The following is a 25,075-nucleotide window of genomic DNA, read 5'->3' as shown; positions in this document are numbered from 1 at the left end:
CGAACACACCCGTTCAACTTCACCGTGAGTTCTGTAGACTGGCCCACTGCGCAGCGAACACACCCGTTCAACTTCACCGTGAGTTCTGTAGACTGGCCCACTGCGCAGCAACACACGTGAGTTCCGTTCAACTTCACCGTGAGTTCTGTAGACTGGCCCACTGCGCAGCGAACACACCCGTTCAACTTCACCGTGAGTTCTGTAGACTGGCCCACTGCGCAGCGACTGGCCCACTGCGCAGCAAAACACCCGTTCAACCGTGAGTTCGTTCAACTTCACCGTGAGTTCTGTAGACTGGCCCACTGCGCAGCGAACACACCCGTTCAACTTCACCGTGAGTTCTGTAGACTGGCCCACTGCGCAGCAAACACCCGTTCAACTTCACCGTGAGTTCTGTAGACTGGCCCACTGCGCAGCAAACACACCCGTTCAACTTCACCGTGAGTTCTGTAGACTGGCCCACTGCGCAGCAAACACACCCGTTCAACTTCACCGTGAGTTCTGTAGACTTTCCCACTGCGCAGAAAACACACCCGTTCAACTTCACCGTGAGTTCTGTAGACTGGCCGACTGCGCAGAAAACACACCCGTTCAACTTCACCGTGAGTTCTGTAGACTGGCCCACTGCGCAGCAAACACACCCGTTCAGCTTCACTGTGAGTTCTGTAGACTGGCCCACTGCGCAGCAAACACACCCGTTCAACTTCACTGTGAGTTCTGTAGACTGGCCCACTGCGCAGCAAACACACCCGTTCAACTTCACCGTGAGTTCTGTAGACTGGCCCACTGCGCAGCAAACACACCCGTTCAACTTCACCGTGAGTTCTGTAGACTGGCCCACTGCAGCGAACACACCCGTTCAACTTCACCGTGAGCAAACACACCCGTTCAACTTCACCGTGAGTTCTGTAGACTGGCCCACTGCGCAGCGAACACACCCGTTCAACTTCACCGTGAGTTCTGTAGACTGGCCCACTGCGCAGCGAACACACCCGTTCAACTTCACCGTGAGTTCTGTAGACTGGCCCACTGCGCAGCGAACACACCCGTTCAACTTCACCGTGAGTTCTGTAGACTGGCCCACTGCGCAGCGAACACACCCGTTCAACTTCACCGTGAGTTCTGTAGACTGGCCCACTGCGCAGCGAACACACCCGTTCAACTTCACCGTGAGTTCTGTAGACTGGCCCACTGCGCAGCGAACACACCCGTTCAACTTCACCGTGAGTTCTGTAGACTGGCCCACTGCGCAGCGAACACACCCGTTCAACTTCACCGTGAGTTCTGTAGACTGGCCCACTGCGCAGCGAACACACCCGTTCAACTTCACCGTGAGTTCTGTAGACTGGCAAACCACTGCTTCACCGTGAGTTCGACTGGCCCAGCAAAAACACACCCGTTCAACTTCACCGTGAGTTCTGTAGACTGGCCCACTGCGCAGCAAACACACCCGTTCAACTTCACCGTGAGTTCTGTAGACTGGCCCACTGCGCAGCAAACACACCCGTTCAACTTCACCGTGAGTTCTGTAGACTGGCCCACTGCGCAGCAAACACACCCGTTCAACTTCACCGTGAGTTCTGTAGACTGGCCCACTGCGCAGCAAACACACCCGTTCAACTTCACCGTGAGTTCTGTAGACTGGCCCACTGCGCAGCAAACACACCCGTTCAACTTCACCGTGAGTTCTGTAGACTGGCCCACTGCGCAGCAAACACACCCGTTCAACTTCCGTGAGTTCTGTAGACTGCCCGCAGCAAACACACCCGTTCAACTTCACTGTGAGTTCTGTAGACTGGCCCACTGCGCAGCAAACACACCCGTTCAACTTCACCGTGAGTTCTGTAGACTGGCCCACTGCGCAGCAAACACACCCGTTCAACTTCACCGTGAGTTCTGTAGACTTTCCCACTGCGCAGCGAACACACCCGTTCAACTTCACCGTGAGTTCTGTAGACTGGCCCACTCACCGTGAGTTCGCAGCAAACACACCCGTGAGTTCAACCCTTCACTTCACCGTGAGTTCTGTAGACTGGCCCACTGCGCAGCAAACACACCCGTTCAACTTCACCGTGAGTTCTGTAGACTGGCCCACTGCGCAGCAAACACACCCGTTCAACTTCACCGTGAGTTCTTCACCGTGAGTTCTGTAGACTGGCCCACTGCGCAGAAAACACACCCGTTCAACTTCACCGTGAGTTCTGTAGACTGGCCCACTGCGCAGCAAACACACCCGTTCAACTTCACTGTGAGTTCTGTAGACTGGCCCACTGCGCAGCAAACACACCCGTTCAACTTCACCGTGAGTTCTGTAGACTGGCCCACTGCGCAGAAAACACACCCGTTCAACTTCACCGTGAGTTCTGTAGACTGGCCCACTGCGCAGCGAACACACCCGTTCAACTTCACCGTGAGTTCTGTAGACTGGCCCACTGCGCAGCGAACACACCCGTTCAACTTCACCGTGAGTTCTGTAGACACCCGTTCAACTTCACCGTGAGTTCTGTAGACTGGCCCACTGCGCAGCGAACACACCCGTTCAACTTCACCGTGAGTTCTGTAGACTGGCCCACTCAACTTCACGCAGCAAACACACCCGTTCAACTTCACCGTGAGTTCTGTAGACTGGCCCACTGCGCAGCGAACACACCCGTTCAACTTCACCGTGAGTTCTGTAGACTGGCCCACTGCGCAGCGAACACACCCGTTCAACTTCACCGTGAGTTCTGTAGACTGGCCCACTGCGCAGCGAACACACCCGTTCAACTTCACCGTGAGTTCTGTAGACTGGCCCACTGCGCAGCGAACACACCCGTTCAACTTCACCGTGAGTTCTGTAGACTGGCCCACTGCGCAGCGAACACACCCGTTCAACTTCACCGTGAGTTCTGTAGACTGGCCCACTGCGCAGCGAACACACCCGTTCAACTTCACCGTGAGTTCTGTAGACTGGCCCACTGCGCAGCAAACACACCCGTTCAACTTCACCGTGAGTTCTGTAGACTGGCCCACTGCGCAGCAAACACACCCGTTCAACTTCACCGTGAGTTCTGTAGACTGGCCCACTGCGCAGCAAACACACCCGTTCAACTTCACCGTGAGTTCTGTAGACTGGCCCACTGCGCAGAAAACACACCCGTTCAACTTCACCGTGAGTTCTGTAGACTGGCCCACTGTTCAACTTCCGTGAGTTCAGCAAACACACCCGTTCAACTTCACCGTGAGTTCTGTAGACTGGCCCACTGCGCAGCAAACACACCCGTTCAACTTCACCGTGAGTTCTGTAGACTGGCCCACTGCGCAGCAAACACACCCGTTCAACTTCACCGTGAGTTCTGTAGACTGGCCCACTGCGCCCAGAAAACACACCCGTTCAACTTCACCGTGAGTTCTGTAGACTGGCCCACTGCGCAGCAAACACACCCGTTCAACTTCACCGTGAGTTCTGTAGACTGGCCCACTGCGCAGCAAACACACCCGTTCACTTCACCGTGAGTTCTGTAGACTGGCCCACTGCGCAGAAAACACACCCGTTCACTTCACCGTGAGTTCTGTAGACTGGCCCACTGCGCAGCAAACACACCCGTTCAACTTCACCGTGAGTTCTGTAGACTGGCCCACTGCGCAGCGAACACACCCGTTCAACTTCACCGTGAGTTCTGTAGACTGGCCCACTGCGCAGCGAACACACCCGTTCAACTTCACTGTGAGTTCTGTAGACTGGCCCACTGCGCAGCAAACACACCCGTTCAACTTCACCGTGAGTTCTGTAGACTGGCCCACTGCGCAGCGAACACACCCGTTCAACTTCACCGTGAGTTCTGTAGACTCAACTTCCCGTGAGTTCTGACGCCCAGAAAACACACCCGTTCAACTTCACCGTGAGTTCTGTAGACTGGCCCACTGCGCAGAAAACACACCCGTTCAACTTCACCGTGAGTTCTGTAGACTGGCCCACTGCGCAGCAAACACACCCGTTCAACTTCACTGTGAGTTCTGTAGACTGGCCCACTGCGCAGCAAACACACCCGTAGACTGGCCCACTGCGCAGCAAACACACCCGTTCAACTTCACTGTGAGTTCTGTAGACTGGCCCACTGCGCAGCGAACACACCCGTTCAACTTCACCGTGAGTTCTGTAGACTGGCCCACTGCGCAGCGAACACACCCGTTCAACTTCACCGTGAGTTCTGTAGACTGGCCCACTGCGCAGCGAACACACCCGTTCAACTTCACCGTGAGTTCTGTAGACTGGCCCACTGCGCAGCGAACACACCCGTTCAACTTCACCGTGAGTTCTGTAGACTGGCCCACTGCGCAGCGAACACACCCGTTCAACTTCACCGTGAGTTCTGTAGACTGGCCCACTGCGCAGCGAACACACCCGTTCAACTTCACCGTGAGTTCTGTAGACTGGCCCACTGCGCAGCGAACACACCCGTTCAACTTCACCGTGAGTGAGTTCTGTAGACTGGCCCACTGCGCAGCGAACACACCCGTTCAACTTCACCGTGAGTTCTGTAGACTGGCCCACTGCGCAGAAAACACACCCGTTCAACTTCACCGTGAGTTCTGTAGTTCTGTAGACTGGCCCACTGCGCAGCAAACACACCCGTTCAGCTTCACTGTGAGTTCTGTAGACTGGCCCACTGCGCAGCAAACACACCCGTTCAACTTCACTGTGAGTTCTGTAGACTGGCCCACTGCGCAGCAAACACACCCGTTCAACTTCACCGTGAGTTCTGTAGACTGGCCCACTGCGCAGCGAACACACCCGTTCAACTTCACCGTGAGTTCTGTAGACTGGCCCACTGCGCAGCAAACACACCCGTTCAGCTTCACTGTGAGTTCTGTAGACTGGCCCACTGCGCAGCAAACACACCCGTTCAACTTCACTGTGAGTTCTGTAGACTGGCCCACTGCGCAGCAAACACACCCGTTCAACTTCACCGTGAGTTCTGTAGACTGGCCCACTGCGCAGCGAACACACCCGTTCAACTTCACCGTGAGTTCTGTAGACTGGCCCACTGCGCAGCGAACACACCCGTTCAACTTCACCGTGAGTTCTGTAGACTGGCCCACTGCGTTCAACTTCACCGTGAACACACCCGTTCAACTTCACCGTGAGTTCTGTAGTAGACTGGCCCACTGCGCAGCGAACACACCCGTTCAACTTCACCGTGAGTTCTGTAGACTGGCCCACTGCGCAGCGAACACACCCGTTCAACTTCACCGTGAGTTCTGTAGTAGATTGGCCCACTGCGCAGCGAACACACCCGTTCAACTTCACCGTGAGTTCTGTAGACTGGCCCACTGCGCAGCGAACACACCCGTTCAACTTCACCGTGAGTTCTGTAGAATTGGCCCACTGCGCAGCAAACACACCCGTTTAGCTTCACAGTGAGTTCTGTAGACTTTCCCACTGCGCTGCGAACACACCCTTTCAACTTCAACTTCACCGTGAGTTCTGTAGACTGGCCGACTGCGCAGAAAACACACCCGTTCAACTTCACCGTGAGTTCTGTAGACTGGCCCACTGCGCAGCGAACACACCCGTTCAACTTCACCGTGAGTTCTGTAGACTGGCCCACTGGCCCTTCACCTGACTGGCCCACTGCGCCACGCAGCGAAACACACCCGTTCAACTTCACCGTGAGTTCTGTAGACTGGCCCACTGCGCAGCAAACACACCCGTTTAGCTTCACAGTGAGTTCTGTAGACTTTCCCACTGCGCAGCGAACACACCCGTTCAACTTCACCGTGAGTTCTGTAGACTGGCCCACTGCGCAGCGAACACACCCGTTCAACTTCACCGTGAGTTCTGTAGACTGGCCCACTGCGCAGCAAACACACCCGTTTAGCTTCACAGTGAGTTCTGTAGACTTTCCCACTGCGCAGCAAACACACCCGTTCAACTTCACAGTGAGTTCTATAGACTGGTCCACTGCGCAGCAAACACACCCGTTTAAATCAACTCGTTTTGGTTCCTCTTTGCCCGTGTTCAATTCTGTGGTTGTGCGTTTCTGTCTCCGGTGTCTGTGTGCCTGTTTGTTGGTGAGCAGTTGTGTATTGATTCTGCGGCGTGACTGTCAAATATCTCTCTTTCAGATCCCTCAGAACCTGCCCTGCTCAGTCACTCTACAGCCAGGACCAGAGGACACGGGGAAGGTACAGAGACACACACACACACACACACACACACACACACACACACACACACACACACACACACACACACACACACACACACACACACACACACACACAAAACACTTGATTGATTATCTGCCTCTGCCTTCATCTCTGCTCAGGCTTGTGGAGTGGACTTTGAGGTCAGAGCCTTCTGCGCCAGGACTGTAGAGGAGAAAATACACAAAAGGTACAGTGTTGTCGAAACCCTGCGTTTTGATCCGGGGATTCAGTGCAGACGGTTTAAGTGATTGTGTATGTGCTGTTTAAGGAACTCTGTGCTGTTGATTACCCTAGTGTGTGTGTGTGTGTGTGTGTGTGTGTGTGTGTGTGTGTGTGTGTGTGTGTGTGTGTGTGTGTGTGTGTGTGTGTGTTTGTTATATGACTAGCTTTTTCATATGATATTGCATATGTTGTTATAGGAACTCTGTGCGTCTGGTGATCCGTAAGGTGCAGTACGCCCCTGAGAAGCCTGGTCCTCAGCCCATGGTGGAGACGACGCGATCCTTCCTACTGTCAGATAGATCCCTACATCTAGAGGCCTCACTGGATAAAGAGGTAGGGCAGGCCCCCGAGACAGACAGAGGCGTGCAGAGACAGACGACGGACACACACACACACACACACACACACACACACACACACACACACACACACACACACACACACACACACACACACACACACACATACACACACACACACACACACACACACACATCAATTAATTAGTTAAAAGCGTTATGCAAACATTTGGTTGATTGGATTGGTTAAAGCCTGAGATTATCGCCCCCACCAACCGAATTCACTCCTCCCCGTTCTCTCCGTCTCTTCCTTTCCTTCTCGTTCTCGCTCGGTCTTCCGCTCTTCTGTCTTCCTCTCTTCCTCCCCCTCTTTCTCAGCTCTACTACCATGGCGAGCCAATCAGTGTGAATGTCCATGTCACCAACAACTCCACCAAAACAGTGAAGAGGATGAAAATTTCAGGTAAGAGACAAACGTGTAATCAGCTGGCCCCGATTCAACCCCCCCCCCCCAACCCTTCTTTTATGCATAAGCTCCATCACTGCACTGCTAATACCTACCCAAACCCTACAGATCTACAAACATTGAGGGGTTAGGCCCAAGGGGGAGGGTTTCGGAGCGATTTGGGAAAGGCTGTAGCAGAGGAGAGGCGCAAACCTTCCCATCTGCCACTCCTCTGCTCTCTCCATCTTTTGTCGCTGTGTGTCTGTCAGTAGTTTGCCTCTCCTGGTGTTGTTAACCCTTTCTCTCCCCTGCCGCAGTGCGTCAGTATGCCGATATCTGTCTGTTCAGTACGGCTCAGTACAAGTGTCCTGTTGCACAGGAGGAGGCAGAGTGAGTACCCCTTCTCTCCGGAACCTCTCTCTCCATCCCTGTAACCTTCTCTTCATCACGTTCTCTCTCTCCTTTGGCCCTCGGGACCACTCTCCTTTCTTCACCTCTCTCTTTTCTCCTCTGTGAGAGAATGTTGGGTGAATAACGCACAGGTTGTGTGGCCAAATAGAGACTCACTTTCGGTACTCTTCGTTTTGTTTCATTATTTCTGCATAACTTCTACCCTCATGTTGTCTGACCTTCTATGCTCACTGAAAATGTGCTATGCTTCGACATCATACTCCTGCCCCTCCCCCGATATACCAGACCCTGCAAACCCACCTTTCTGCTGGTACTACCATTCCAGACTGCCCCTCTCCTCCTCTCAGCTCAACACCTCTCCTGCCCTGCTACCTCCCACCCAACCCACTCTGAGACCCCAGGCAACCTCATCTCCTCCCCCGCCTAGTAACATCACAGCCCCTCGTCCCCTTGTTATGACATCATGGAGTTGGTGTTCTCTCCCCCTGTACTGTAGTTTTACAGGTGACTGATGTAGTGCTGCACAGATGTGACACCTACAATAAGTCTGTGGGCCACACCGCCGACTGGTGAGTAGAGGAGCAACAATACGAATGGCTTAAAGTAACTATCCAGTGTTTCCAGATTTCTATCAAATATGACCTCGAATTTGTTTATTAAGTATGTTAAAAAGCTGCTTTTCTGTGTTTTAAATGGTGTGGGTGTACTCCCAGCCACCGAATGGTGTGGGTGTGAACCGGTTATTCAAATATGAATACGAGTCGATCGCTGATTGGCCAAGTCATGACGTCATCCTTTATGAGGAAATAGCAAGCATTTTTGAAACGGTCTGTTTGAGATACAAGTTTGAGGTGGGGTTTTTGAAGTGTTTCCTCCCCCCTCCAATTCATGCTTTGGCCTCATACGAGCATATGATGAGTCAACAACGTTATTTGGGTGTGAGTTAACCGAATATGACCTTTTAAAGGTGAGATTTTCACTGGACAGTTACTTTAACCCCCGGAACTCCCAGACCTAGACCTCCCCACAACCCCAGTACCTGGCTTGATTTAGGCTCACCAAAACTTCCTAAAATCTTGATGCCTAACCTCCCACCTGGATAATTATCCTTTTGGTCCCTCCCTTATCCAGTCCTCTTCAAGAAGCCAATGGCCCCAAATCCCAATGACCTTCCTCTCAAATTGTGGGAAATCTCTGACTGGTACCCAATCTAGTCCCCTTCAATAATCCTCTTCCTCTCTGCTCTAATGTCAGCATCTTTAATCCTTGTCTTTCCTCTCAACTTTCCTTACTGCTTCCCAAGCGTTGTGGACGCGTGTACGAACGAGAGTGAGTGATTCAAAAAAACAACCGCGTATGATGAAACAGAGAAATGATCCATTCTTTCTCTCTCCACAGTGACCAGGTGTCCCCCAGCAGTACGTTCTGTAAGGTGTACACTCTGACTCCCATGCTCACCAATAACAGAGAGAAGAGAGGCCTGGCTCTGGACGGGAAGTTGAAGCACGAAGACACCAACCTGGCCTCCAGCACCATGTAAGAGACTAGAGAGAGAGACACGCACATGAAAACTCACATACAGTACCAGTCAAACGTTTGGACACACCTACTCATTCCAGGGTTTTTCTTTATTTTTACTATTTTCCACATTGTAGAATAATAGTGAAGACATCAAAACTATGAATACATATGGAATCATGTAGTAACCAAAAACATTTTAAAATATATTTTATATTTGAGATTCTTCAAATAGCCACCCTTTGCCTTGACAGCTTTGCACACTTTTGATGTTCTCTCAACCAGCTTCATGAGGTAGTCTCCTGGAATGCATTTCAATTAACAGGTGTGCCTTGTTAAAAAATTATTTTTAATTTTTTATTTTTTAAATTTTTTTATTTATAATTTTGAGCCAATCAGTTGTGTTGTGACAAGGTAGGGGTGGTATACAGAAGATAGCCCTATTTGGTAAAAGACCAAATCCATATTATGGCAAAAACATCTCAAACAAGCAAAGAGAAAAGACAGTCCATCATTACGTTAAGACATGAAGGTCAGTCAATACAGAACATTTCAAGAACTTTCTTCAAGTGCAGTCGCAAAAACCATCAAGCGCTTTGATGAAACTGGATCTCCTGAGGACCGCCACAGGAAAGGAAGACCGAGATTACCTCTGCTGCAGAGGATAAGTTCATTAAAGTTAACTGCACCTTAGATTGCAGCCCAAATAAATGCTTCACGGAGTTCAAGTAACAGACACATCTCAACATCAACTGTTCAGAGAAGATTGTGTGAATCAGGCCTTCATGGTTGAATTGCTGCAAAGAAACCACAACTAAACGACACCAATAAGAAGAAGAGACTTGCTGGTGGAAATCTGTCCTTTGGCCTGACGAGTCCAAATTTGAGACGCAGAGTAGGTGAACGGATGATCTCTGCATGTGTGGTTCCCTACGTGAAGCAGGGAAGGAGGAGGTTTGATGGTGTGGTGCTGTTTTTCTGGTGACACTGTCAGTGATATATTTAGAATTCAAGGCATGTTTAACCAACATGGCTACCACAGCATTCTGGAGCGATACGCCATCCCATCTGGTTTGTGCTTAGTGGGACTATCATTTGTTTTTCAACAGAACAATGACCCAATACACCTCCAGGCTGTGTAAGGGATATTTGACCAAGAAAGAGAGTGATGGACTGCTTCATCAGACGACCTGGCCTCCACAATCACCCGACCTCAACCCAATTGAGATGGTTTGGGATGAGTCAGACCGCAGAGTGAAGGAAAAGCATCTAACAAGTTCTCAGCATGTGTGGGAAGTCCTTCAAGCATGTTGGAAAAGCATTCCAGGTGAAGCTGGTTGAGAGAATGCCAAGAGTGTGCACAGCTGTCATCAAGGCAAAGCATGGTGGTGGCAGCAGTTTTTCATCAGCAGGGACTGGGAAGCTCGTCAGAATTGAAGGAATGATGGATGGCGCTAAATACAGGGAAATTCTTGAGGGAAACCTGTTTGTCTTACAGAGATTTGAGACTGGGACGGAGGTTCACCTTCCAGCAGGACAATAACCCTAAGCATACTGCTAAATCAACACTTGAGTGGTTTAAGGGGAAACATTTACATGTCTTGGAATGGCCTAGTCAAAGCCCAGACCTCAATCTAATTGAGAATCTGTTGTATGACTTAAAGATTGCTGTACACCAGCAGAACCCATCTGACTTGAAGGAGCTGGAGCAGTTCTGCCTTGAAGAATTGGCAAAAATCCCAATGGCTAGATGTGCCAAGCTTATAGAGACATTTCCCAAGAGACGTGCAGCTGTAATTGCTGCAAAAGGTTTTTTGACTTTTGGGGGGTGAATAGTTATGCACGCTCAAGTTTTCTATTTTTTTTGGTCTTATTTCTTGTTTGTTTCACAATAAATATTTTGCATCTTCAAAGTGGTAGACATGTTGTGTAAATCAAATGATACAACCCCCCCCCCCCAAAAAAAAGAAAAATATATATTTTAATTCCAGGTTGTAAGGCAACAAAAGAGGAAAAATGCCAAGGGGCTGAACGCTTTCACAAGGCACTGTATGCCAGGCTTGTAGTGTCATACCCAATAAGGCTTGAGGCCTTACATTTGTCAGTAATTGCTGACAAATGTTCTTCAACAAGGTACTGAGTAAAGGGTCTGAATATTTATGTGAATTTAATATATATTTTTTTAATATAAATTTGCCAAAATGTCTAAAAACCTGTTTTTGCTTTGTCGTTATGGGGTATTGTGTGTAGATTGATGAGGGGAAAAACATTTAATACATTTTAGAATAAGGCTGTAACGTAACAACATGTGGAAAAGTCAAGGGGTCATGTAAAGTGTTGTTTCATTATCTGAAATAAAAGATCGCCAAATTTTTCCATTCCCACAAAAAGCGTATTACGTCAAAAAAAGTTTTTCATTCCTGTTAGTGAGCATAAATATATCAACCTGACAGGTGTGGCATATCAAGAAGCTGATTAAACAACATGATCATGACACAGGTGCACCTTGTGCTGGGGAATATAAAAGGGCACTCTAAAATGTGCAGTTTTGTCAGTTTTGTCACACAACACAATGCCACATGACGACTGCAGGAATGTCCACCAAACAACACTGCCTCTCATATCAACGTACCACTCTATATACTCACAGGACAGTTTATTAGGTACACCCATCTAGTACTGGGTCAGATCCCCTTTGCCCTCAGAACAGCCAGAATTCTTCGGGGTGTGGATTCTACAAGTTGTAAGCTTTCCACAGAGATGTTGGTCCATGCTGACGCGATGGCATCACGCAAGTACTGCAGATTGGACGGTGGTATACCACTGTACCATTGACACATTGATGGGTCCATTGACTCATGCTGCCTCTACCAAATCCTGCCTCTGCCATCAGCATGACTCAACAGGAACCAGTATTCTTCAGGCAATGTTTTTCCACTCCTCAGTTGTCCAGTGTTGATGATGGCGTGCCCACTGGAACCGCTTCTTTTAGCTGATAGGAGGGGAACCCGGTGTGGTCGTCTGCGGCAACAGCCCATCCGTGACAAGGATCGACGAGTTGTGCGTTCCGAGATGCCGTTCTGCACACCACTGTTGTTCCGCATTGTTATTTGTCTGTTTGTGGCCCGCCTGTTATCTTGCACGATTCTTGCCATTATCCTTCGAGCTGAGCTCTCTCATCAACAAGCTGTTTTCTCCCACAGGACTGTCGTTGACTGGATTGTTTTTGTTTGTCGGAAACCCTACACACGGTCGTGTGTGAAAAGCCCAGAAGGGTGGCCGTTTCTGTATTACTGGATCCGGCGTGCCTGTCACCGATTATCACACCCTGCTCAAAGTCGTTTAGGTCCCTTGTTTTCCCATTCCAAAATTCAATCAAAGAGTAACTGAATGCCTCAATGCCTGTCTGCCTGCTTATGGGGGCATTTGCGCAAAACTGAAAGCGCAAACCACCGCATTTAACCATGGAAAGATGACTGGGGAATTTGGCCGACTACAAACAGTGTAGTTATTCCCTCCGCAAGGCAATCAAACAAGCGAGATGTCGGTATAGAGACAAAATGGAGTTGCAATTCAACTAAACACCTTCTTTACCCGCTTTGAGGATACTACAGTGCCACGGACGAGGACCTCTACCAAGGACTACGGGCCCTCCCTTTCCTGCTCCGTGGCCGACGTGAGTAAGACATTTAAACGTGTCCTCAGAGCATGCGCAGACCAGCTGGTTGGGGTGTTTATGGACCTATTCAATCGCTCCCTATCCCAGTCTGCTGTCCCCACATGCTTCAAGATGGCCACCATTGTTCCTATACCCAAGAAGTCAAAGGTAACTGAACTGACTATCGCCCCGCAGCACTCACTTCTGTCATCATGAAGTGCTTTGAGAGGCTAGTCAAGGATCATATCACCTCCACCTTACCTGCCACCCTAAACCCACTTCAATTTGCATACCGAAACCAATAGGTCCACAGACGATGCAATCGCCATCACACTGCACACTGCCCTATCCCATCTCGACAAGAGGAATGCTGTTCATTGACTACAGCTCAGCATTCAACACCATAGTACTCTCCAAGCTCATCATTAAGCTTGAGGCCATGGGTCTCACCCCCGCCCTGTGCAATTGGGTCCGGGACTTCCTGACGGGCTGCCCCCAGGTGGTGAAAATAGGAAACAACATCTCCACTTCGCTGATCCTCAACACTGGGGCCCCACAAGGGTGCGTGCTCAACCTTCTCCTGTACTCCCTGTTTACCCACGACTGCGTGGCCATGCATGCCTCCAACTCAATCTTCAAGTTTGCAGACGGAACAACACTAGTGGGCTTGATTACCAACAACGATGAGACAGCCTACAGGGAGGAGGTGAGGGCACTTGGAGTGTGGTATCAGGAAAACAACCATTCACTCAACGTCCACAAAATAAAGGAGATGATTGTGGACTTCAAGAAACAGCAAAGGGAGAACCTCCCTATCCACATCGACGGGACAACAGTGGAGAAGGTGGAAAGTTTGGAACCCGCACGAGGCTGAAGAAATTTGGCTTGTCACCTAAAATCCTCAAAACTTTTACAGATGCACAATTGAGAGCATCCTGTCGAGCTGTATCACCGCCTGGTACGGCAACTGCACCACCCACAACCGCAAGGCTCTCCAGAGGGTGGTACGGTCTGCACAATGCATCACCGGAGGCAAACTACCTGCCCTCCAGGACACCTACAGCACCCGGTGTCACAGGAAGGCCAAAAAGATCATCAAGGACAACAACCGCCTGTTCACCCCACTACCATCAAGAATGCGAGGTCAGTACAGGTGCATCAAACCTGGGACCGAGAGACTGAAAAACAGCTTCTATCTCAAGGCCATCGGACTGTTAAACAGCCATCACTAACACAGAGAGGCTGCTGCCTCCATACAGATTTGAAATCATTGGCCACTTTAATAAATGGATCACTAGTCACTTTAATAATGCCATTTTAATAATGTTTACATATCTTGCATAAATTTATTTATTTTTTTTATATTTTTTTTTTTAAATTTTACCTTTATTTAACCAGGCAAGTCAGTTAAGAACAAATTCTTATTTTCAATGACGGCCTGGGAACAGTGGGTTAACTGCCTGTTCATCTCATATGTATATACTGTATTTTATACCATCTATTTTTTCATCTTACCTATGTCGCTTGGTCATCGCTCATCCATATATTTATATGTATATATTCTTATTCCATCCCTTTACTTTGATTTGTATGTGTTAGGTAGTTGTTGTGGAATTGTGAGATTACTTGCTAGATATTACTGCACTGTCGGAACTAGAAGCACAAGCATTTCGCTACACTCGCAATAACATCTGCTAACCACGCGTAATGTGACCAATACAATTGGATTTGATTCATATAGGATGCCACGATCCATTTTTCGTGAACGGCAACTAATAAACTGGGTGTATAAATGTGCATGCAGTTTTCCTCTTGTCTATCTGTCGGGTTTCATTGATGTGTGTCTGTTTGATGTGTTCCAGAGTGAAAGACGTGTCCAATAAGGAAGTTCTGGGGATCCTGGTGTCCTACAGAGTCAAGGTCAAACTAGTGGTGTCCCGTGGCGGGTACGTTACATCTGGGCTCATACACATCCACTAAATGGTCTGTCTGACTTAGATTCGCGAAGTGGTTGTAAAAAGTAAACATTTCCACCTGGATTAAGCTGGAATGTTTTACGAGTATTAGGTCACCTCTGCCTGACATCTGATTGGTCTTCGGGGGGGGCAAATTTAGTTGAATCAACGTTGTTTTCGATTTCCTTTGTCAACCTATTGTGACATGGAGTCAACGTGGCAAATACGTTTCGAATTGGGAAAAAAGCTGTCAACGATAACTGTTGTTTGAGGGTGAAATTTCAACCACGGGATTGTGTAATCATGGTAAGCAAATTTCAACATGAACAACATAAAATATGTTGAATTTGTACCTTTAAAACAACGACAGATGTTCAACGTTATATCCACTATCAGGAAAAAAAAACAGTAGGCTAAGGCAGTACATCCTACTAGAGAATTTCTATATCTACAGCTATACTTTAGTCTCCCATCCAGGGTTTTAATCAAGCCCAGCCTTGCTTAGCTATGATATTTGTCACTGACTTACCAATGTGCTATCGTGAGAATGATTGTTGAGAGACCTCCACTTATAAAGTAAATAGATTCAGTGTTGCTATCGAAGTCATTCCGAATGGCCATTTTAACTTTGCATCTGCGCTGTTTGAAGTAAATGTGTTTTTGTAAAATTGTCAGTGGAAACTGTTCAAAGTTGTCCTTGTGAATCGAGTTGAATGGTTTGTTTAAATTTGCAATCATTGGATTTTGTTTGACATACATTTTAAAGTGAAAAATCGGAGTCTCCGTCGTCTTTGTTAGTAGAATTGCCCTAAATCTCCGTTAAGTGTGTCGACAACCAAACACAATTCAACATCACATTTGAAATACAATAAATAGCCTATTAGCTTGTCGAGAAAGTTAACAAATCATATGTTGGATTCACGGCTCCATCTCAACCAAAAATAGAAGTTAAAGAATGGGATTAAGCCAGTGGCTCAGATGGAACTTTCCAAACAGCAGATACATATCCTTTAAATGTTGATATTTGGTTGGGTGGTCAACCAAACAGAATTCGGTATTACTTTTGTATTACAGTAAATAACCTTACAAGCTAATGTAATGTTCAACATTAAAATGAGTAACACATCCATGGCCACATTTTGAAGTTACTGTAAATATAAATGTCCTCTTATGCAATCGTATAAAGCGTGCTTGTTCAAGATCGCATGCGCAGGTCGTCGCAGGTCTTAGACCTGCGACGACCTGCGCATGCGATCTTGAACAAGCACGCTCTTCACAATGTCTCGACCAAATATTACCCAATTGTCCATTGTTGAAATGACTTGGTGTTCCCAGTGGGCTGGCGTTGCTTTAACATGACTGTGTATGTCGTCTGTATAGCGACGTGTCGGTGGAGCTACCTTTTGTCCTGATGCACCCCAAACCCTCAGACCAACACATTTCCAGACCTCAATCAGGTACAGACCCGTGTGTGTGATCGAGAGAAAATGACGTTTTAGAAATAGAAGTGTTTTTCAGTGATAGTTACCTGTTTTGCCATGTCATTACTTTCTACAACAGCCGTCCCAGAAACTGATGCCCCAGTGGACACTAACCTCATAGAGTTTGAGACAAAGTAAGAGAGAGAGAGAGAGAGAGAGAGAGAGAGTGTGTTTCTCAGATTTCAATTTAACCTTGTTTGTTGTTGAACACAATTTGAATCTCTTCCTCCATTCCTTCTCTCTCAGTAATTTCTCTCAGGATGATGACTTTGTGTTCGAGGACTTTGCCCGTCTCCGACTGAAAGGAATGAAGGACGATGAGGATGACCACTTCTGCTAATTCTCCCTGCCCCAGGACCAGGCACCCAAACCTGGGGAGAGGAGCTAGGCGAGTCACTGGTCTAGTCTCAGCACCAGACAGTAGGCCCAACTCCAGAAAAGGGGTGCAGGAGCACTCAGATATTTTTAAAAGCCTCTCCCCGTTCTCTTCATATTCAAATTGCTCTCCCATCTTCTTTCTCCTACATTTGCGATGGCATTGTTAATTTCATCTCCTTCGTTTTGTCACTCCTTTTGTTTGAGAAACAGAGATAATGAGTGAGATGGAGATATTTAAAGGGTGTGTCGAGTCAACTGTCTCTGTTTTAGGAAATCATTCTATATGTTTTGGGTCCATTCGTTGATTCAGGGTTGATCTTATATGTTCTATAGGTCCCACAAGCGGTCAGACAGACAGATATATGTTTGTAATTCAAAAACATATCCAAAATCCCCAGGTTTATCTTAAATCCCGGTTGGAGGATTCCGGATTTCCTGCTTATTCCCTTCTGATTCCGGGATCTTCCAACCGGGATTTCTGGAAAATCTGGGAATCATTTGAAAATGTGGGGAATCTGGAACTTGAATGTACAGGACTACATTGCTGCACAACTACTTAGAGGGAACACGAGTTTAATAGTTTATGCAAATGCATTGTTATTACATGGTTATAACCTGTTATTACACTGTTATTACGTTATTATCAGTGGTGGAGTGGAGGGTAAACGCACCTAAACACCATTTACGCTGATTTTCTTTTTTCTCTTCCACCTTTTGCGGGAAAATGCATTGGAAAGTATAGGGAGCATTTACTTTACTCACTGCGAATGGTGACCAGCGTTTACCCACCTATTTATTTGACCACAACATGACGGGTCACTATGCGACACGATCATTGCAGCTTTTCACTTATCCTAAACACAAGCTCATTACCCAATTTGTAATAACCCAACACTCGATCCATTATGGCAAGTGTAGAACGATTGCATATCGTCACAGTTGAGGGAGGGAGTGTGTAAGTGTAGTGCACTCACAGCGAGGAAGGGTTGTGAGTGTAGTGCACTAAGAGTACAGTGAGTGTTTTTAAGCGCAGTGCACTTACATGGAGGGTGCGAGTGTGGTGCACTCATCGTGAAGATACGCGGAATCGTATGTGCAGACAGTGTGGCCTTTTCTGTTAGGGACTACATAGGAGACTTCCGGCATCAAAACCTACACACACACACACACACACACACACACACACACACACACACACACACACACACACACACACACACACACACACACACACCCGACATGCATTGATTGCCATGAACACGATAAATAACTATTCTTTTACATTTATGATTTGCCAAAAGTTTATTATTTGACAAAGGTCAAATGGCATGTCCTGGTTGCAGTTTGATTGAACCCCACCATCGATAAGATTAGGGCTCATGCCAAGGATGTACTGAGCTTGGATCAGCCCCCGGTCCCGTCCATGTAGTGTTATTCGTTATGATCAACCTGGCAAAAACTGATTCAAAATCAGCCAAGGAGATTTTTTTTTGATTAGTCACAAATGTGTGTTCAATGGCACACCTGGTGTGTGATAAGCAGTTCTGCAGTCTTCTGCAGGTCTCTCAAATATACTGTCGATTCTGGAGAGAAAGTTTGATGCAGGTTGAAGTTTTCCCTTAATCACTGATACACTGATTAAAACAATCTGACCGTGTAATGGTAAAGGTTAGGATTGATGAGTTATTTGATCCTAGATCTGTGGTTAAAGTGCATCTTCTACCTCAAATCGGCTAAATTTATCATTGACCAATCTCTCAAACTTACCAGCATCCAACATTGGCCTCAATCATCAGAATCACCAATGTTGGGAGGAGTGGAAAGGGCGATGGGAGGAAAGAGGGGGAAAGCCAGGCACGGGGGATAGGAGGTAGGGAAAATAATGTCGGGAAAATAATTATATTTTTATTGTTGTAATAATCGCCAGAGATATGTGTACTTAAATGTTGCCATTATTTTAATTTTATTCTAAAGACATTTTATTTTTCATGATTAAAAAGTCACAAGTGATATAAACTAACCTTATGCTAATTCCCTGCTGTATTCTCTCAACTGCTGTAAATATTATTACTGTAAATGCAACTCAACAGCCAATAAGAGTTCACTATAGAACACTGCAGTCCAATAAGAGCACAGTTTATAGGATAGTCAGACTCCCCAATCCAGGTTCTCCAGGACCTCTTAGTATGTTGGTCTTAGTTCCGAACCGGTTTCACAGTTAAAATTGTGTAAACTGAACTTTTAAAATTCTACATCAAATGAATGTTGGTTTCACAATTCCACGTTAAGGTCAATAAACATGTTTTGTATAGGAAACCGGTATAACCAGGGGCCCCTCTGGAACAGGATATGGAGAAATACAGTGAATCCCAAACCACCCCCTCACACCTCTCAACTCGCTCTGAGTGCCCTCCGTTGTCGCGTGTTGCTGACGAAACTCCGAGGGTGACGATGGAATAAGCAATAACCCCATCAACGTTGGGACACGCTGAAATGAATAAAACAAGCATGAAATTCAAGTGAACAAATCCCCTCTGCCGTTTTTACAAGATATAAACCTCAGTAACAGTTTAATTTGGGAGGTATTTAATATTTTACATGTGTCAAGTCTTGAAATCAGACAAAAAAAAAAAACGCATGTGACATAATTAGGCACACCTCTACATGATTTTGTATGAAATTGCGCAAACTCCAAACATATCGCAGTGCATGTTGGGATTGCACTTCACTCTGAAGCCTGCAGCCTTGTTATCTGAGAGTCTAAATATCCCTTTACACCCGTGGATCATTTTCACTCCCTCAGCTTTGAGACACTTGTGCAAATGGTGGAGGAAAGCGTGAACGCGCAAATGGAGGGGCGAGGGGGTGATTTGAGATTCAGCCATAGGCTACTGCTGTAGTATCTAGATTGTAGACACCCGATAGGATAGTACAGAGAAGTACATTGCAGTCAATTACGTGTGTCTATCATGGTGTGTAGGTGCAGAACAAAGGTAGATGAGGAGGATCGATTGATTGCAACTTGGCTCACTTATCAGATTGGAAATCACTGTGTTTGATCAGGTTATAGATTTATAAAACGTACAAACATAAAAGATAAAGTATCCACCTTGTGTACAGTTTCAGCTTCAACGACAGCAAACCAAGAGTTACAAATTACTAAGCCAGCAAATGCAATGTAACAACAATGACCACCTCTTCTTATAAGATGTATTTTAATATCAGGGTAGAGGTGTGTTTAAATGGATTAGATTGTAACTGTAGCCATTTTGGTTCAATGACAAGAATGTGTTTTTTTCATAACGTGCTGCCTAATTCAACAACTGTCCATGGTTAACAAGAGTTATTGGTCATGTTAAACAAAACATTTTGTACATTGGTTGGTTTTTACACATTTGAACGAACCCGGGTGGTTGAGGTTGTAACAATTATAGAAATATAATTACTAGAAAGGAAATCTGCATTCAAGTTAATGTTTTGCTTTTGTGTAAATATATTTCCAGGGGTGTGATGTCAGTCACAACACATTGGTTTTGAAGTTTCACATGAAGGTTATAAAGGTTCATAAGAAGGTTACGAAGCTCATACTCTGTTCATGTTATGAATGGATCAACGCATGGCATGGTATTCTAACAATGTACTGCAACAATATGGAAAATGTTGTGATATTTGTGATTAGAACTTTTAGAACCTCCAGAAACTCTTAGGGACCATGTAAACGTTACAATGAGCTTTTTGGTAACTCTGTACTTTAAGTGGCATCTTACAAAGCGTTATAAGGCCTTATGAACATTCACAGCACCGTAGAGGCAATAGAGGTTTATTAAACTGTGTAATTAAGCAGTAAGGCCGTTATATTGATACTATATCACAGCTAAGGCTAGGGGCCTCTTGTTTTGTTACTATATTATATTTACATGTGCTATGAATGTTTAATAAGGCATAAGACTTCATAAGAAACCGCTTCAGGTAGAAGTGTTACCAGCTTTTTTTTTTTTTTGTAAATCTGAATGGCGATTGTCCTCATGTCTATAAACCAGTGAAGTGTAGAAAAACTTAAAGTCGAAGTTCAGTATTTTACAACCATGGATTACAGTTTTTCCTGGCCCATAGACTACTTTCAGGGTGAGGAACCATCTAAAATATTCAGTAAAATACTTAACTTCCCCTTTTTAAAAACAAATATTTTATTTTTGTTCCCTTCAATCTTAGTTGAGGTATCTATCCATGGAAACGCACGCAATCATGTCAATTTGTAGGCTTGTGTATTGAGTCAGACATTTTATTTTAAGGACAATTTAAGCTACCACAAAAATGTAGATTCATAGAGAACTATACTTAAATGCTACCTGATACTTTATCTGTGAATTAATTAAATTAAGACAAAGTATATTGTTATCAAGGAAACCAAGATGCTGTATAAGCAATGTTATTTTACTCAATAAAATGGAACAAAATGACAATGAAAAAAATGTAAGATTATAAAAAAAATTACATTGGAGAATATATGTCGCTTCTTTATTTTGTACTGCATTTTAGAAAATGTCAAATAAAAAACTTAACATACAAAATGGTCTATTTGTAAGTGCGTGAACGTTCTGTGTATGCATGACACAAGCAGGATAATGGAATGAAACACTAACTTTATTACAGAACATTGCCAGATACATGACTGATATCATACAAAAAGAAAACTAAAATGAAGTATTTCAGTCCCCACCTCTCTTCGGCAGGTGGTCCTAAAACACCATGGTGACAGCGAGCGATGGAAACATCCCCATACTGCGCTCTGCCCGAGTGCCGACCGACCATTTGTGTTCTCTCAGGGTTGTGGATCCAGCATGACTTCGCAGGTGCGTCCCAGCTCTCCCAGTTTGACCCTGGTGTATTCTGCTCGGTTCAAGGCCATTTGACAGTCTTTCCTGGCCGAGTATGTGGAGCCCTCGTGGGGCTGGCCTGTGGCAACCTGCAGGGGACGGAGAGAGAAGGCAGTATGGTGAAAGGGAGAAATGTTAGGCTCAAGGCTACACTACTAGGTGAATGTGAAACAAGCATAACTTTGATGTAGAAAGAAAAGGTCAACTACATGAGAGCTACGTATATCAACACTACCAAGTTACATGTACAGTACCAGTCAAAAGTTTGGACACCAACTCATTCAAGGTTTTTTTTTTATTTTGACAATTTTCTACATTGTAGAATAATAGATTTCAGATAGACATCAGATTTCCACCGGTCGAATGTCCATTGCTCGTGTTTCTTGGCCCAAGCAAGTCTCTTCTTCTCATTGGTGTCCTTTAGTAGTGGTTTCTTTGCAGCAATTCGACCACAAAGGCCTGATTTTCACGCAGTCTCCTCTGAACTGTTGTCTTTTACTTGAACTCTGTGAAGCATTTATTTGGGTGGCAATCTGACGTGTAGTTAACTCTAATGAACTTATCCTCTGCAGCAGAGGTAACTCTGGGTCTTCCTTTCCTGTGGAGGTCCTCATGAGAGCCAGTTTCATCATAGAGCTTGATGGTTTTGGCGACTGCACTTGAAGGAACTTTCAAAGTTCTTGAAATGTTCCGGAGATTGACTGACCTTCATGTCTTAAAGTAACGATGGACAGTCGTTTCTCTTTGCTTATTTGAGCTGTTCTTGCCATAATATGGACTTGGTCTTTTACCAAATAGGGCTATCTTCTGTATACCACCACTACCTTGTCACAACACAACTGATTGGCTCAAAGGCATCATTAAGAAGGAAAGAAATTCCACAAATGAACTTTTAACAAGGCACACCTGTTAACTGAAATCCATTCCACCTAATGAAGCTGGTTGTGAGAATACCAAGAGTGTGCAAAGCTGTCATCAAAGCAAAGGGTGGCTACTTTGAAGAATATAACATATATTTAGATTTGTTTAACACTTTTTTGGTTACTACATGATTCCATGTGTTATTTCAAGTTTTGATGTCTTCACCATTATTCTACAATGTGGAAAATAGTCAAATAAAGTAAAACCCTGGAATGAGTAGGTGTGTCAACGTTTGACTGGTACTGTATACGTTTCAATTCACGGCATGGCACACTGTGTGTGAGGGCGTGCGTGTGTGTCTTCTTTCTCCTACCTATGTAAGGTACTGATCTGGAACCTGAACTCGGTCTACTCTGACAGAGCTAGTGAATTGACTGGGCTGACTGGCTGTGCATCTCTGTGTGTCCCCTCTTACCTGTGGGAGCTGAGCTCAGTCTCCACTCTGACGGCCCCAGTAAACATACAACTGTGTCTGTCTGCGTGTGTTACCTGTGTGAGGTATCTGATTTGTGAGCTGAGCTCAGTCTCCACTCTGTTGACGGATCCAGTAAACTGGCTGAGCTGTCTGTCCAGGAAACTGGCATTGTGCTTGTCTTTAGACAGCTCCAACACAACGTTGCCTAGAGAAGATAAACACAGAAAACAGAATTAGGCCTACAGTTGATGTATTTACTCACAGAAACTGTCATGGCTTGTCTTAAATAACTACAGACATTGAGCAAATAGAGTGACAATGAATGCCCATTCCTTCTAAGAGCTCTTTTCTAGTACTATACATGTGTGGCTAGGTACAGTTAGCTAGCTATGTAATGACACAGGTACTACTGTTAGCTCTGGTCCAGGGTGAAGGCCCAGCGCTAGCAAGGCGCACTAAGGCGTATTCAGACACCTTTCCCTTTTCCACATTTTGTAATGTTCAGCCTTATTCTAAAATGGAGTAAATACATTTCTCATCAATCTACACACAATACCCCCATAATGACAAAGGCAAAAACGAGTTTAGACATTTTCGCAAATGTATTAAAACTAAACAAATACCTTATTTACATCAGCATTCAGACCCTTTGTTATGAGACTCCAAATTGAGCTCAGGTGCATGCTGTTTCCCTTGATGTTTTTACAACTTGGAGTACACCTGTGGTAAAATAAATAGTTGGACATGATTTGGAAAGGCACAGTTGACAGTGCATGCCAGAGCAAAAAACCAAGCCATGAGGTTGAAGGAATTGTCCGTAGAGCTCCGAGACAGAATTGTGTCGACACAGATCTGGGTATGGGTCCCCAAAAATGTATGCAGCATTGAAAGTCCCCAAGAACACACTGGCCTCCATAATTGTTAAATAGAAGAAGTTTGTAACCACCAAGACTCTTCCTGGAGCTGGCCGCCAAGCCAAACTGAGCAATCTGGGGAATGAAAGGTCTTGGTAAGGGAGGTGGCCAAGAACCCAATGGTCACTCTGACATAGTTCCAGAAGGACCCCATCTCTGCAGCACTCCACCAATCAGGCCTTTATGGTAGAGTGGCCAGAAAGAAGCCACTCCTCAGTAAAAGGCACATGACAGCTCGCTTGGAGTTTGCCAAAAGTCTCCCAAAGGACTCTCAGACCATGAGAAACAAGATTCTCTGCAAGGATTGAAACCAAGATTGAACTCTTTGGCCTGAATGTCAAGCGTCACACCTGGAGGAAACCTGGCACCATCCCTACAGTGATGCATGGTGGAGGCAGCATCATGCTGTGGCAATGTTTTTCAGAGGCAGGGACTGGGAGACTAGTCAGAATCAAGGGAAAGATGAGCAGAGCAAAGTACAGAGAGATCCTTGATGAAAACCTGCCCCAGAGCACTCAGGACCTCAGACTGGGGTGAAGATTCACCTTTCAACAGGACAATGACCCTCAGCACACAGCCAAGACAACGCAGGAGTGGATTCGGGACGAGTCTCTGAATGTCCTTGAGTGGCCCAGCCAGAGCCCGGACTTGAACCCGATCAAACGTTTCTGGAGAGACCTGAAAATAGCTGTGCAGCAACACTCCCCATCCAACCTGACAGAGCTTGAGAGGATCTGCAGAGAATAATGGGAGAAACTGCCCAAATACAGTTGAGTCAAGCTTGTAGTGTCATACGCAAGAAGACTCGAGGCTCTAATAGTTTCCAAAGTACTGGGTCTGAATACTTATGCAAATGTGTGGTATTTCAGTTTTTTTATGTTTAATATATTTGCAACATTTTCAAAAATTTTAGTATCAATTTTAGAATAAGGTTGTAACGTAACAACATGTGGAAAAAGTCAAGGGGTCTGAATACTTTCGGATTGCATTGTATATCTAACTAGCTAGGTATGCGTTTGTTATTACAATGTATTTGAACTGTTGTTGTTGCATGCAGAGGTAGACGAACCGGCGCACTGCAGAATCGTTGCAATTTGACTCTCAACCTCTTCCAAAGCTCGCAGTCGGTCATTCGCCATCAGGATCGATTTCACACACTGGGAGTAATAAAAATAGACGATTCTTATCAGAATCGGCTACGTATGGAACACTATCGTAGAAAATAGGTTATTACTTAAATGCATGAATCCTAAATGTAGTCAAACTCCTGCATAATGCCAAAAACACCACAGAAAGCGAACATCAACAAAACAAAAAGCATTCCGAGTAAAGGCGCATATAAATGACGTCAACATCTTTCGAATAACTACATCCGTCGCATAATTTAGA

General features: G+C 45.9%; 2 protein-coding genes across 4 annotated transcripts in view; one reads left to right on the top strand and one right to left on the bottom strand.

Moving 5' to 3' along the window:
- Positions 1 to 21,135, top strand: part of LOC118383979 (arrestin red cell-like) — an 88,881-nt gene extending 67,746 nt beyond the window's left edge. Inside the window, exons 6-16 of one of the 2 annotated variants that reach the window (XR_008062836.1) lie at positions 6,109 to 6,168; positions 6,312 to 6,379; positions 6,612 to 6,747; positions 7,092 to 7,176; positions 7,476 to 7,548; positions 8,968 to 9,105; positions 14,608 to 14,691; positions 16,081 to 16,157; positions 16,261 to 16,315; positions 16,428 to 17,510; positions 17,544 to 21,135. Coding sequence is in view for 1 of the 2 variants with exons in the window: in XM_052459995.1 (XP_052315955.1) it covers positions 6,109 to 6,168; positions 6,312 to 6,379; positions 6,612 to 6,747; positions 7,092 to 7,176; positions 7,476 to 7,548; positions 8,968 to 9,105; positions 14,608 to 14,691; positions 16,081 to 16,157; positions 16,261 to 16,315; positions 16,428 to 16,521 (870 nt within the window). In the remaining variant the exon portion in view is untranslated. Of the gene's footprint in view, positions 1 to 6,108; positions 6,169 to 6,311; positions 6,380 to 6,611; positions 6,748 to 7,091; positions 7,177 to 7,475; positions 7,549 to 8,967; positions 9,106 to 14,607; positions 14,692 to 16,080; positions 16,158 to 16,260; positions 16,316 to 16,427 lie in introns of both variants that reach the window. The other variant, XM_052459995.1, reaches the window with a different exon arrangement.
- Positions 21,136 to 21,182: 47 nt separating this feature from the next.
- On the bottom strand, positions 21,183 to 25,017 carry LOC118392203 (mediator of RNA polymerase II transcription subunit 11). Of its 2 annotated transcripts, none has more exons than XM_035783932.2 (3): positions 24,756 to 25,017; positions 22,847 to 22,977; positions 21,183 to 21,525 (listed from the first exon to the last, which is right to left on the bottom strand). In XM_035783932.2, the coding sequence occupies exons 1-3, from the start codon at positions 24,823 to 24,825 to the stop codon at positions 21,382 to 21,384; spliced, it is 345 nt and encodes a 114-aa protein (XP_035639825.1). In that variant the 5' UTR covers positions 24,826 to 25,017; the 3' UTR covers positions 21,183 to 21,381. The 2 variants fall into 2 exon arrangements, with proteins under 2 accessions (XP_035639825.1, XP_035639824.1); XM_035783931.2 differs by having other exon boundaries at positions 24,713 to 24,836.
- Positions 25,018 to 25,075: the final 58 nt, after the last annotated feature.

The sequence above is a fragment of the Oncorhynchus keta genome, chromosome 13 (genome assembly GCF_023373465.1).
Source record: "Oncorhynchus keta strain PuntledgeMale-10-30-2019 chromosome 13, Oket_V2, whole genome shotgun sequence".
Lineage (NCBI taxonomy): Eukaryota > Metazoa > Chordata > Actinopteri > Salmoniformes > Salmonidae > Oncorhynchus > Oncorhynchus keta.
Note: the sequence above shows the minus strand (reverse complement) of the source record. Positions and strands in the feature narration are given on the sequence as shown.